Below are 14,641 nucleotides of genomic sequence, written 5' to 3' on the forward strand. Positions count from 1 at the left end.
AACCACTGCAGCGCTCTCCCTATGGCCATGCATAGAGGTGTTTACACCCTCCACACAACCATCCGTGGTTTACAAACCCCTGCAGCGCACTGCATTTAGGTGTTGGGACCCTTCACCCAACCCTCTGTAGGTGACCAACCTCTACAGCGCATGGCCTTTGGCCTTGCAGAAAGGTTTTTAGACCCTCCACCCAATCCCCCATGATTGACCAACCCCAGCAGTGCGCTGCCTTTGCCATGCATAGAGGTGTTTGGACCTCCACACAACCCTTCGTGGGTGACCAACACCTGCAGGCTGCTTCCTTTGGCAATGCATAGAGGTGTTTACACCCTCCACTCAACCCCCCACCAGTGGCCAACCCCTGAATCGTGATTACTTTGGCCAAGTACAGAGGTGTTTAGACCCTGCACCCAACCCTCCGTGGGTGACCAACCCCTGCAACACACTTGCTTTGGCCCTGCATAGAGGTGTTTACACTATCCACCTAACCATTTATGAGTGACCAACCCCTGCAGCGTGCTGCCTTTGGCCCTGCACAGAGGAGTTCAGACCTTCCACCCAACCCTTTGTGAGTGACCAATCCCTGCAGCGCATGGCCTTTGACCATGCATAAAGGTGTTTAGACCGTTCATTCAACCTTCTGTATGTGGCCAACCCTGGCAGTGTGCTGCCTTTGATCCTGCATGGAGGTGTTTAACCAACCAACCCTCCGTGAGTGACCATCCGCTGCTGCATTCTGCCTTTGGCCCTGCGTAGAGGTGTTTAGAGCCTCCACCCAATCCTCCCTGGGTGACCATCTCCTGCAGTGTGCTGCCTTTGGCCCTGTATAGAGGTGTTTAAACCATCCACCCAACTCTCCATGGGTGACCAGTTCCTGCAGCGTGCGGATTTTGGCCATGCATAGAGGTGTTAACACCCTCCACTCAACTCTCAACTGGTGACCAACACCTGAATTGCGCCTCTTTTGGCCTTGCATAGAGGTGTTTCGACCCTGCACCCAACCCTCCATGGGTGTCCAATCCCTGCGGCGCGCTGGCTTTGGCCCTGCATAGAGGTGTTTAAACCTTGCACCCAAGCCTCCATGAGTGACCAACCCCTTCAGCGTGCATCGCCCTACATAGAATTGTTTAGACATTCCACCCAACGCTCCTTGAGTGATCATCGACTACAGCATGCTGCCTTTGGCCATGCATAGAGGTGTTTACGCCCTCCTCTAAACCCTCCATCAGTGACCAACCCCTGCAGCACGTTGCCTTTGGCAATACATAGAGGTTTATAGACCCTCCACCCAGCTCTCTGCCGGTGGCCAACCCCTAAATCGCGCTGCCTTTGGCCATGCATAGAGGTTTTTAAATCCTCCACCCAACCCTCTGTGGGTGGCCAACTCCTGCACTACGCTGCGTTTGGCCATGCATATTGACTTTTAGCTGCAGGGCCAGGCCACTGACAAGGCCCTGGTCTCAGCAGCTGTCCACAGCTTTGGGTAACATGCAGCAGGGGCTTCCTGCAAAAACATGGAAAACCTGGCACTAACTTGTAACACACTAGGCCAGGATTCAGAAACATGGGAATGTCAAACATGAGGAACCCGAAAACTTGGCAGCTATGTGTCTAACACTTTATCTGGGTTCTACTCACTACAGTAGCTGCACATTCTGAGCAGACTGCCCTTGACTTGACACTGCTGATGTGGCTAGCAGATCAAAGAGCGTCTCCTTCTTCCTTCTTCTGAGCCCGTGCTCCACTGCTCCTTGCGGTTAGCTTGCTGGTCCACTCTGCCTTTGTCTTTGAAGCAGCAGCCAGCACCTGCAGCTAGAGCAATTCACTGGAGCAACCAGACAGAGGCAGGAATGGGTAAGGAGCTGGGTCTTTCCCTGTTGTGGAGTTTTTGACATCCTCTGCAAGGCTATTGCTCTTAAGCTCATGAGGAGGCGGAGCCATGAAGAACGCCTGCCTCAGACCAGCCAGTGACACTGTCACTCACCATCGCTAGCATGTTGATGCGCTGCATGCAGCCTTGTTGCTGGGCAGGCAGGGTAAGCAGGCAGTGGTGAGGGCTTGCAGCACTCTAAACCGGTCTTGACAAAAACAAGAATTCTGGGAAACCACCTCCTGGGCCAGCCTCTGCGCATTGTGCACCCCAGTAGCACCATTTAGTCAGTGCAAGCGCAACGAGCCGGCCTAGCATGGTTGCACATTCAGGGCATATGTAACAGGAGTCAATAGACTGTAACCCACGCAGAGAAACATGCACTGCTCCCTTGCAACGTGTTGGCCACACAGGGGTCAGGACAATTACCTAGCAACACCATTGTTTCGCTGGAAAATCATGACCGCTGTGCAGTCATATTCCCTGTGCAGCAGTGATGGGTGCAGGTCTTGGTCACCTGCACCAGTCCCACCCCAGGAATGCCTAAAATCACTTGTTCAGCCTAATCACAAGATCTTCACATCACTAACTCTTTACACCTCTTGGAAGACCTAGTTCAACCTAGGATTTCCAGGACTGCCTACTGACAGCTTCTCCTCATCATTAACCTGACCTGGAGTCAGTACCCTTAACAGGAGAAAGCAGGTTGAAAGAGGTGATTGGCTTGTCTCTGCAAAGTCAAACTGTCTTCCAAGAAGAAAGCAAGATTCTTGACTGATTGGGCTGGGCTTGGTGGATCCAACCAAGAAGGAGGCCCAAGAGTGGAGGGAAAAGATCTCACGGGAGACGTATAAGAGATCCAGAAAACCTCAGTGTAGTTTGAATTGAACTTCAGTGAGTTAAGTTGCAGCTGGGCAGCGACCGATGTCATGCACTGATGGAATGTGTTGAAAGGCGCCAACCTTGTCCTGTCTAAAGTAATGATTATCTGGGTATGGTCTGCATAATTCATGCAGGTGACGCTACATGACTGAACAAAATAATGAAAGGATGAATGTGAATGTTGATCATGGTTGGGCTAAGTGCAGACCATCGGGGTACTCCCTGACAGAAGGGCTTATAGGCTGTCACATAAGGGGGAATATAGACTGCTTCTTGTCTATCCTGTAGATTGGAATTGTGGGTAGGTTAGTATCCTGTAGATAGCATTTGCAACACAAATTGCTCCCCCCGGCAATCTATGCCCATGCTAGTCTGGAAAGAAGGATGGAGTGAGACACTGGGCTGAATGCACCTGATATCTCAAGAAGTACCAATGCAGCTGGTTCACCTTTCAGCCAACATTCTCATGTCCCCAAGGACTGACAGCCGAGCACTTTATGTGCTGTGTGCCAGACTGGACTAGTTCTCAGATATGATGCTGTTCTAGAAAAGCCTGACAGAGCTTTGGTTGACATGTTTCCAAGCCTTTATCAGCAAGGGAGAGGAGATATATGGGCCACTATTCCAAGAGGAGAGCTTGGTTTGCATTTGTTTTTACACTAACGAAACAAAGAGGGTCTTTTTCCACTCTACAGGGATCAATGCATTAGTAGATGAGTTATTACACACCTCCTATAGAGGTTGTGAAAGAGTTCAGTGGGCCAGCATTCAGTATTTAGGAGAGATGGGATCCAGTGTTGAACCCAAGGTAATTGAAGTTGCTAGAGCTACCAGCTGTTCTACTGGAGTTGCTGAACATCCCAAACTGTTGACAGAAGAATCTTATTAAACGCAACAGCAGATTCAGACCATCCTTTCGGAAGTCCTTTTGGGTTGAGAAGCCCATTGAACTAGAGATGATATTTATTTTATCTTCAAAGGAGGTGGATAGTCTCCTGACAAGAAATCTTGAAAAGTTGTGATAACTGAGATGGCACAGTTAGAAGACGCTAAAGACCTAACTAAGGAGACAAATTCTCTGGATGAATTGTCCACCACTAGAAGTTTGTTAGAAATATATTCAGCTTTAGCAGAGATTATTGTTCTCTTGTATTTCCTCATCGTCAACTTTAGTTGGATTTTAGCCTTATTGGAATAGTCCTGATGCCACGCATGTTCCATTTTCTTACATCTCCTTTTTGCTTCCATTGAGGCAGCATTGAACCAGGGGACTGAGGGTCTGGCCTGTTTGGGGCTAAACCTCTTTGGAGGCCAAACAGCGTCCAAGGCAGTCTCCACCCAAAGTGAGCAGGTGTTATAGACATCTTCAGTTTGGTCGAAGTGCTGAGGCCTATTAAACCGGGACAACTAATTGACAAACCCTGAGGTAGAGAATTTACTCCAAGGATGTTTCAACTGGGATGACTGAGGGGTAACTTGTCCCTGCCGACTGTTTGAAGGAAACTTTTATCAAATGGTGGTCCAAACTGGAGCAGGGTTTCCCCACACTCAACCAAGTTACGCTGACCAACACAAGATCCATTGTATGACCTTTCTGATATGTAGGGCCAGTAATCTTCTGGAAAAGGCCATCCCATTGATTATAATTGGTGGTAGCAACAAGGGAGGCCACAGAGTCAATCCATGAGTTGAAATCCCCTAACACCATCAAATTAGTGTGATATAAAGACATTGGTAACATAATTAGCGTAATTATAGATTTGGTGCATTTGCCACATAATCCATTATCTGTTTCCAGCTCAAACTGTTCAAAAGTTACTAAAAGTGCAGCAGCACGTGTTGCAGCGCAGTAGGAGGCCCTTTGCAAAGGCGTCCCTTCCTGCACAAAAACACTCTCCGCAACGCAGCCATCCTTTTACCATGGTGCAGGGGTGACTGCGTTGCCACTAGGCAGCTAATTTAGCTCTGGTGCAGGGGGAAACACAGGGATACACCATATTTTTGTAAATACGGCACATCCCTACGTTTCAGAACTGGTGCAGCCTGGCGCTGCCAATTTTGGCGCAGCGCTGCCCTTCGCCAGCTCTTTGTAAGTATGACCCTTACTTCACTCAAGCTTGCTTGGTCTCTCTACTGACAAGATCATTAGATGATCTAACCAGTCAAAGCCTCAGTTCACCCTAAGCTTCCCCGATCTCCTGAGAGACAAAATGTCCCGGTCATTATCTCTTCCCACTCATGTAAGAATCACTTCTCCCTGAGCTCGTTTGGTCTCTCTTGCGACAAGATCTCTCCATCAATATCTGTTGCAACCTCTTGAAAGACTAAAGGACTGATTTAGAGTTTGGGGATGGGTTACTACTTCACAAACGTGACGGATATCCTGTCCGCCGTATGACAAGTTCCATAGGATATAATGGGATCGTAATACAGTGGACAGGATATCGGTCACCTTGTGATAGTGTAACCCCATCCGGCAAACTCTAAATCGGGCCGTTTGTCCACCAAAAGCTTGCTCAGTCTCCCTACTGGCAGGTCCTCCCAGGATGTGGTGTTGCGACCAGAGCTGCCGACCTGGAACTCGGTAACTAGCTTTGAGTCTCAGCGTCAGCTCAACATCCTGTGATTCTGGGCAAGTCACTTAGCCTCCCCTGCTTAAAAGAGAGTGCTTGAGTAATGTAACTGGTACTCATGTTAAGCACTCCAATATCTTCTGCTTGAGTAAGCGCTATAGTAAACTGCAAAAAAAGTGCAACTGTTGTAACCTGTTGGAAGGTTCAGCTCACCATGAGCTCACTTGGTCTCCATACTGACAGGATCAGCCCCTCATTACCTGTTCACACCTCATGGAAACCTCAGATCACTTGGTCTCTCAAGCTCACTCAATCCCCCCCCCCAATCATTAGTTCAGTCTCTCGGTTACTCACATCTGCACAGGGATGAAGTGTTGCTTGTCCTCATCACTCTCTGCCTTCCCCTTGACGAGGTCTGTGATGTCCATCACTGAAACAGAAGAAAGGGGGTTATAGATTCTGCACCCTGGCATTGAGGTGAGACAGCCCAAAGGGGGCACCGAGATGCTTCTCATGTGATGGTCAATAGCTGGCCCTATCCATGCAGTATTCACTCTCAGGGCCAGCTGTACGGCAGTGCATCTGGTGCTGACTTTGGTGGGGGCGCTGGGTTTAAACATAATTTACGAATTTTAAAACACATGAACTTCCCTGTGCATCCTGCAGTTTTCAGGCAACAATAAAAATGTCAAGGTAACAGGAGGGGCATGGTCTAGTCTTGTGGCAGTGTTGAGTCACCAGAAAGTAGGGCAAAGGGTTAATGTGCCTGCTGCAAAGAACGTGTACCATGAAATGGATGTCAGAGAGGGGCTATGGAGAGATGAGGGGCACTTTTGGATCGTGGTAGTGAGGGAATTTGTGGAGAAGGAGCTGATGTGGGGGCGCCAAAAAAGACAGTTGCACTGGGCGCCCCCAGCGCTAAAGCCAGTCCTGCTCGCTCATAGGGCAGTGTCGCCTGATTGGAGCGGGAAAGAGGGCGAGACTTGTCTGTCTGTGGAAAGGTGACGGATGGTTTCAGGTCTGGTGGTTCAGTGAACTAATGCATCCACTCCAGTAGTCTCTTGAACCTCATAGCCACAGGCTCACATCCTAGATGGGCCACTCAGCCATTCTTTCTTCTGAGGTCGATAAAATGTGCACCATTGCGCCTGGTAACACTAAGGGCCGGATTTACAAGAAAGTGGCGCATTAGCTGTGATGCACCCCCCTGCGCCTCCCTAACTACACCATGTGTGCGCTGTATTTACAATATGACGCACCAGGGTGCATGTTAGGACAATAGCGTCAAATTCTGACGCTATTAGGGTACTTGGCAGGATTAGCGCCATAATCTGTGTCGCTAGTCCTGCAAAGTAAGGGAGGCCCATTGAAAGTAATGGGCGCGTCATGTTAACGCCTGCTGTGAGAGGCGTTAAAAATGACACAAAAAATGGCACCGTGAAATGTTGTAAATTTCACTGTGCCATTTTTACAGGCCTCCCTTGCATACATTATTTCTGGCGCAGGCATAATGTGGCGTAAGGAATTACAAAGTGGCTCAATGTAAGCATTGCGCCACTTTGTAAATATGGTGAAAGAGAATGGCCTCCTTAACGCCAAATTAGCGTAAAGAAAAATGACGCTAGTGTGGTGCTCCAAGCCGCTCGGGCCTTGTAAATCTGGCCCTAAGTATCTGTTATTCAGCCCCATGGGGCACGTGTTATGACTGAACAACTGGGTTTGCTTTGGAACTTAGCAATAGTGCACAAGTCGGTGTTCTTTGATACATACCAGAGGCAGTAGTATACATACTACGCACTTTCCCTGTGTGCACCACTGCACCTTTCAAAAGGTGCGCTGGGTGCAAGCAGGGACAGTGCACCATATCAGAAAGAATGCGCTGTCCCCAGGGCAGCGCATTCAAGTGAAACACGGAGCGGCTGCTTCAAAGACGCTGTGTGTTTCACAGCGCAGGGGACAGCCCGCGTGCACTTTGAAAAGGGTAGAGCGATCCCCTTGCACACAGGTGTTCTGAGTGACTGCACCCGCCTGCAGGGGAATGTCTGGGGGTCCCCATTTCTCCCTCTAGAGGGCTGCCTTTAGGAGGTGCAGTGAAAGTGCGCCACCTTTTTCGGGCATGTTTGCCTCTGCATCTGGATCTCTAATAGGGCGAGGGCACAGAGGTGAAGCGATTCCCTCAATTGCATAGGTCCACGCCCACATGCAAATAAGGGAACACCTTCCCATGATAGCGTTACATATTCACCAGCACTACATGTATTACACATGGGAACGTACAAACGACTGTGGCCCCTTCTGTAATACTATTGTGCCCCAGTGACTCCCAGAGTGGGTGCCCATGCCCGTTGCAAGCCCGGAGCACAATGTACAGTACAGCACCAAAGTTCAGAATCCATGCACTTTGGGACTTAGCACTAGTGCTGAGGAATGAACAAGTGGCTGCACTTTGGTATTTAGCAGTATAATGTGGAGTGTCCTACTGGGAGTACTTTGGTAACTACCAACAGTGTGAAGAAGTACACAAGTGGTTATGCGTTCATACATAGCATTAGTGGGAAGGAGTGACCCGGGGAGCACTTCGTTACTTGGCAGTAGTGCTTAGTGAATAAAGTGAGTGTGTTTCAGCACTTAACAATAGTGCCAAGGAAGGAATAGGTAGGTGCCCTTTGACACTTGTTAGTAGTACAAAGGAACAAACAAGTGGTTTCACCCAGGTACTTAGTAGCAGTATTAAGGAGAGTAAAGGAGGGTGCCCTTTAGTACTTATTGGGAAGGAGTGAACAAAGTTAACTTTGGTATTTAAAGAAGTGTGAATGAGTGGACAAAGTTCACTTTGGTATGTAAAGTAGTGTGAGGGAGTGGACAAAGTTCACTTTGGTAAGCAAAGTAGTGTGAAGGAGTGAACAAAGTTTACTTTGGTATGTAAAGTAGTGTGAAGGAGCGGACAAAGTTCACTTTGGTATGTAAAGTAGTGTGAAGGAGTGGACAAAGTTCACTTTGGTATTTAAAGTAGTGTGAAGGAGTGGACAAAGTTCACCTTGGTATTTAAAGGTGTGAATGAGTGGACAAAGTTCACTTCACTTTGTTATTTAAAGTAGTGTGAAGGAGTGGACAAAGTTCACTTTGGTATTTAAAGTAGTGTGAAGGAATGGACAAAGTTCACGTTGGTATTTAAAGGAGTGTGAAGGAGTGGACAAAGTTCACTTTGGTACGTAAAGTAGTGTGAAGGAGTGAGAAAGTTTACTTTGGTATTTAAAGTAGTATGAAGGAGTGAACAAAGTTCACTTTGGTATTTAAAGTAGTGTGAAAGAGTGAACAAAGTTCACTTTGGCATTTAAAGTAGTGTGAGGGAGTGAACAAAGTTCACTTCGGTATTTAAAGTAGAGTGAAGGAGTGGGCAAAATTCACTTTGGTATGTAAAGTAGTGAGAAGGAGTGGACAAAGTTCACTTTGGTATGTAAAGTAGTGTGAAGGAGTGGACAAAGTTCACTTTGGTACGTAAAGTAGTGTGGTATGTAAAGTAGTGTGAGGGAGTGGACAAAGTTCACTTTGGTACGTAAAGTAGTGTGAAGGAGTGAACAAAGTTTACTTTGGTATTTAAAGTAGTGTGAAGGAGTGAACAAAGTTCACTTTGGTATGTAAAGTAGTGTGAAGGAGCGGACAAAGTTCACTTTGGTATGTAAAGTAGTGTGAAGGAGTGGACATAGTTCACTTTCGTATTTAAAGTAGTGTGAAGGAGTGAGAAAGTTCACTTTGGTATTTAAAGTAGTGTGAAGGAGTGGACAAAGTTCACCTTGGTATTTAAAGGTGTGAATGAGTGGACAAAGTTCACTTCACTTTGTTATTTAAAGTAGTGTGAAGGAGTGGACAAAGTTCACTTTGGTATTTAAAGTAGTGTGAAGGAGTGGACAAAGTTCACGTTGGTATTTAAAGGAGTGTGAAGGAGTGGACAAAGTTCACTTCACTTTGTTATTTAAAGTAGTGTGAATGAGTGGACAAAGTTCACTTCACTTTTTTATTTAAAGTAGTGTGAAGGAGTGGACAAAGTTCACTTTGGTACATAAAGTAGTGTGAAGGAGTGGGAAAAGTTCACTTTGGTATGTAAAGTAGTGTGAAGGAGTGGATACAGTTCACTTTGATATGTAAAGTAGTGTGAAGGAGTGGACAAGTGGGTGCACTTCGTCACAGTAGGGTGGCGCTAAGGAGCACACAAGCAGGTGTAAATGGCGGTCAGCATTGATGGGGTCTTTTCATGAGCAGGTCTTGGTTCCTAGAAGGGGCAGCAGCCCAGGTTCCCTGTGATGGGTGAAAGCAGCAGGTGTGTGAACTTGTTGATCTAGTGTTGACAACTTCATGAAGTTCAGTCACTGGCTTAGCAAAGAAATCTGGTCCTGGGGAAGATAAGCACTGGAGATCTTTGACCTGAGTAGGATGGAAGGTGTTGACATCAAGAATAGTTGTCTGGATTAAAATTCTGGATGATCCAGTGCAGACTCGAGCAAGCCATGGAAAAATGGATCCCTTCCTCCTTTCTCTACCCTCAGAAGGGCGTTCGGATGTACAGTGGTGCCAGAGATAAGGCATCTCACACAACATTGTCACCCACACCAAATTCATTTGTTTCACCCGTGCTTCTAGGCGCCATCTTGACGCAGACTGATCAGTGCTGTAAAATGATAAAATTAGGGCCAGAGGCTGACAGCAGAAAGGCGATGGCTCCATGCAAATAAGGGAATCACTTTACCTTTGCTCTGGAACTGTATTAAGGATGCGGACACAGACGCAAACATGCCCTCAGGAATGAAACTGCACCACAAAAAGTTGGCGTGCTGCCAATGCACCCCTTCAAGGGAGCCCTCTTGCAAGGTGAAACCCACAAACCCTTGTGGAGGTGGGTTCGGGGACGTAGCTTCAGGGAGGTGTTTGGGGTGTTACATCACCCAAATAAGTGTATTCAGTCGGGTCCTGTGAGATGTCAGTCGGATTTCAACAGGAATTTTGACATGCACACAGACAAAAAAAGCAGACACGCTCTGTTTGGAAGTCCTGAAAAATATTGGTTATTTTACAGAATATTGTGTTTTCTCTATTACTACTCATACCAAACGTTGTTCCTCTCCCTGTCCACTTCCTTGTGTGCCCTGCTTGTCGTATAGAGTATTTGTACATTATATGTCAGCCTGATTGTTGGGAAACCTAATGCTCACCCCCCCCAATCGTACTGACCAAGCCATGCTCCTGGGTGGGTGCAGTGACTCACATCACCTACCCGTAAAGGGACCTCTAACCCCTCTTTAAAGAGCAGGCGGGTTGCCACCTGCACAGAGAAACACAGAGCAACTTTTGAGTTGCTGCCCCCTATTCCCCTGAATGTGCTGCCTTCACGGCAGGTGCTAGTTGACTGCTGCCCTGGGGGGGTCTGCATTCATTGTATTAGGGCACACTATTCATGTCTGCAGTACGGGTCCACATGTTTCTTCACTTAAAACTCTGATACATTGCGTCAATCAATTCACATAGAGTTAAATAACTGATATGTAAATATGGCGGATTCTCCATTCCATTCTTTCATTCCCTTGTTTCTTTATATTGAGCTTCCTGCTGCCCCCAGCGCCTTGAGACCCTCACGGGTGGTTAGCAGCGCTCTACAAATACGCGGATTGATTGATTGAGCTTGATTTCACAGTATGATACCGATCATAAATACTTAATCCCTTTTCCTCTAATCCGACATAACCTTGCTCTCAAGATCCAGACTATGGACAATCTTTGTCTCTTACAGATGTATACGGTCCTGCTGATTTTAGGTGCCAATAGGTAACGATCAGTATTGGACTCTTGTTTTTTCAACTCCAGCTCACAGTTCCCACCCCTGGGATGCACCTTAATGTGTTTGATCATGGCAGGGGATGTCATCCTGGACATCCCCCACCACATCACAGACCACCTGAAAAACCTGCACTGGCTCCCAGTCAACAAGAGAATCACCTTCAAGCTCCTCACCCACGCTCACAAAGCACTGCACAACACCGGACCAGAATACCTCAACAGACGGCTCTCCTTCTACACTCCGACCCGGCATCTCCGCTCCGCAACCTCGCCCTCGCAACCGTCCCACGCGTCTGCAGAACTACAACAGGCGGTAGATCATTCTCGCACCTCCCCGCCAAAACGTGGAACACTCTTCCCACCCACCCGCACCAGACCGAAGACCTCCTTACCTTCAGGAAACTTCTCAAGACCTGACTGTTCAGGCAGTAGCAGCACCTCCCCGCCACCTACTCCCCCTCCCCTCCTCAGCGCCTTGAGACCCTCATGGGTGAGTAGTGCACTTTACAAATCCCTGAGTGATTGATTGATTTGATTCCACAGAATTTCAGCTCCTGCAAATTCCCACTATGTTGATGCTGGAAGTGTTTAGATACTGGATACCTACTATCTGCCTGAAAATGTACTAACATTCTTACTCTTTTCATTGTACTTCCAACATATTTTTGTGGCAGTTTAATTCATTCCAATATACAGATGACATACTCCATGTTTCACATTATTTTCTCCTTGATCAGAGGTTTTTTGCCCACAAATGTTTTGCAGGCCTTCTCCTTCAGACCACACGCACAGGTCTAGCAAGGCTCACCTTTCCAGAATTATTCCTGGCCTGTAGCAACCAATCTTCTGGCTCCATGGTTGGTCTCATGAATCGCCTTATCAGTAGCTTTCCTATTGTACATGATGCTAGATTGTGGTCCTACAACTTCCTTTAAATGTTCATCTTCTACAGCAGTTTCCAATTTCATCTCTCAATTTTTACTATAGACTGATGTTCCGCATCATACTCCATGGTGAATCTACATTTTTGATCATCTTCTTTTTTTCTTTCCCCAAATTTGCTTTTTCTTCTAACATTAAATAGTAGAAACTCCCTTTGGTTCATAACTCTCCTCTCATGCGCATCACACAAAACCACTTTAAGATGGCCCCTTGTCATGAATCTGCCAATCAAGGATGCTGTTTCAGTTCATCATTGTCCTCTGACCAACCAACCTTCATCTCCCAACATTCCATAAAGAAATATGTGTACAATGGGGTGAAGGAGGTGTTTTCCTTGCTTTTTCAGGTAAAACATGTCATTGAACAAGAAGTTGTGGATCAGGCAACATTCTAACATTTCAAAGATCATATTTGTATGTTCTAAATAATGAATTGCTCCTGCTGTTAAAAATATGAGTAATTCCATGGCCATACTTCCAAGGCCATGTTCAATGGATGTTTAGAGTGAGACAACATCCAAAGAGGCCACTACATCCTTCCGGGCTATGTTATTGATTTTCTAAGAACATTCAATTATCACTTTACAGTGGTCAGAATGTTCAAACGGTCTATTGGCTTTTTACATATATAGGACTTTATCCATCAGCACTATATTTCGACCTTCATCCAATGCTTTTATTATCAATGACTCCTTCTTCCTCAGTTCATTCAGCCCTTGCCATTCCTTCCAAGACATGTTGCCTTTTCCATAGCATTTCTCTTTAATATATTGATCTCATTACAGTCAATTCAGAAAATATATCAATGCTGGTAATTGAAGGCAAACCTTGCTCTTCGGTTTACATCCACTTTGAGCTGGTGGGTCTGTTCCAAATCCCATCCAATTTTACAAATTTCAATTTCAGTTGTTTCATCTCATATACAGATTCTGTCCCTCATGCATCAAGGATGCAAGTGTCATCAAGTCTTTAAATTTAGAAACACTTCTTTGCTCATTAACAGTCATAGATTTCAGGGGTCTTATTTTGTAGCATTTGTGCAATTTCAGCTTACCTACAAACTTGTAAAATAAATCCTTAGGTTGGCAAAGTTTGGTAGGGCCTGTGGGCAGAAAATGAAATCTCGATTGAGACCCACTTCTTGGGTTGGCGTTAGGTTCACTGAGTGTGGATAACCAGTTGTCTACCCTGGGTTCTCCCCATTCCTGAGGTTGCATCCACTGTTTTCTGGTGACCTCTGCTTTCGCCTGTCCCAATGCATTTTCCAGTCTCTCTTCCCGTGTCTGCCTTTCTCTCCTTTCCCTTTATCTGACAGTCATATGCAAAAGCCTCATTTTCTCTAATAAATTCAATTTCTCGCTTGGACCTTCACCACCGAAGAGTTTGAATCTGAGTTCTACTCTACTTCACTCTTTGTTTTACTACTGCCTAAGACCATAATGATGCAAAAATGACAAGGTGATGAGGAACAGGGTCAAGACTGATTCGCATATGGCAGGTACTGAGGTGCCATGGTGGGCAAAAAAATTATGGATTGGGATGCAGCCCTGAGAGATCGCCAGTGGCTGAGAATAATTTGAGCATTCCATCCATCACCTTGTTGATTTTTCATTTGCTGACCTAAGTGCGCTGGGTATGCCCAGGCGTGGGTTCCAGGCTCACTGTGGCACTGAAACCTAGTTATACCTGGCTGAAGAGCCCGAACTAGAGCGAAACCAGTCCTAGGTTGCATGTGTTCTGGTTCAGAGAGGATCTGGCCTGGAAGCTGGAGTTGGACTATTCCTGTGAGGGACAGGGTCAAGACTGATTTGCATATGGCTTGGTCCAAACTGATGTGGCGTGGAGGGCAAAAAACTGATGGATTGTGATGTGGCCCGTGCGATCGCCAGTGGCTGAGATTAATTTAGGCATTCCATCCATCACTTTGTTGTTTTAGCACAAGATCACAACTATGTTCTCCTTGGCTCCCAATGGTCCATATCTCCTTCCAAACATTTAGATCCGACCGTATTGATAATCAAGTCTGTCTCAGCTGAATTTAAGGGCTTTTCTGACTCGTTGTTCCTCCTCAAGCTTCTCCAGATTTGTTTTCCCTTTCTTCCAAAAAGTACTTTGCTTTCTCTTCTTCTTTGGGCTTCTTAAACTCCTTGAGTGGGACACTGTAGCTCCATCCTGCACCTTGCATATTGAAGAAGGATAACCATTCACAGAAAAGAACACTGCTGAGTTTGCTCTTGCCATTCCCCTTATGAATCCAGATCCATATTCATTAACAAAAGGCATTAACATACTCAGGTCCCCGGGGACTCATGTACACACAATTTATCTCCTTAGTGACATCATTTTCCATCACTTATTCCATTTAAGCACTTATGTGGTTTTTCAAAATCATTTGCAATTTGAGTAGCACTTCTCTTTCCTATATTTTTCCGGATCTTTCCATTCCAACACTCTATATCATCATCAAACACCTCCTTGACTGCTGCCTCCCTTTCACTAGGCCGCCTGTCCATGGACTTTCTCCCAATGCAATATTTTTGAGATTC

General features: G+C 46.3%; 1 protein-coding gene across 1 annotated transcript in view; it reads right to left on the reverse strand.

The window, feature by feature from the left end:
* Positions 1–14,641, reverse strand: part of LOC138255404 (dedicator of cytokinesis protein 2-like) — a 1,984,107-nt gene that overhangs the window by 1,619,215 nt on the left and 350,251 nt on the right. The window contains exon 11 of the mRNA XM_069205837.1: positions 5,680–5,755. Within this exon, the coding sequence (XP_069061938.1) occupies positions 5,680–5,755 (76 nt within the window). The remainder of the gene's footprint in view (positions 1–5,679; positions 5,756–14,641) is intronic.

The sequence above is a fragment of the Pleurodeles waltl genome, chromosome 1_1, assembly GCF_031143425.1.
Source record: "Pleurodeles waltl isolate 20211129_DDA chromosome 1_1, aPleWal1.hap1.20221129, whole genome shotgun sequence".
Lineage (NCBI taxonomy): Eukaryota > Metazoa > Chordata > Amphibia > Caudata > Salamandridae > Pleurodeles > Pleurodeles waltl.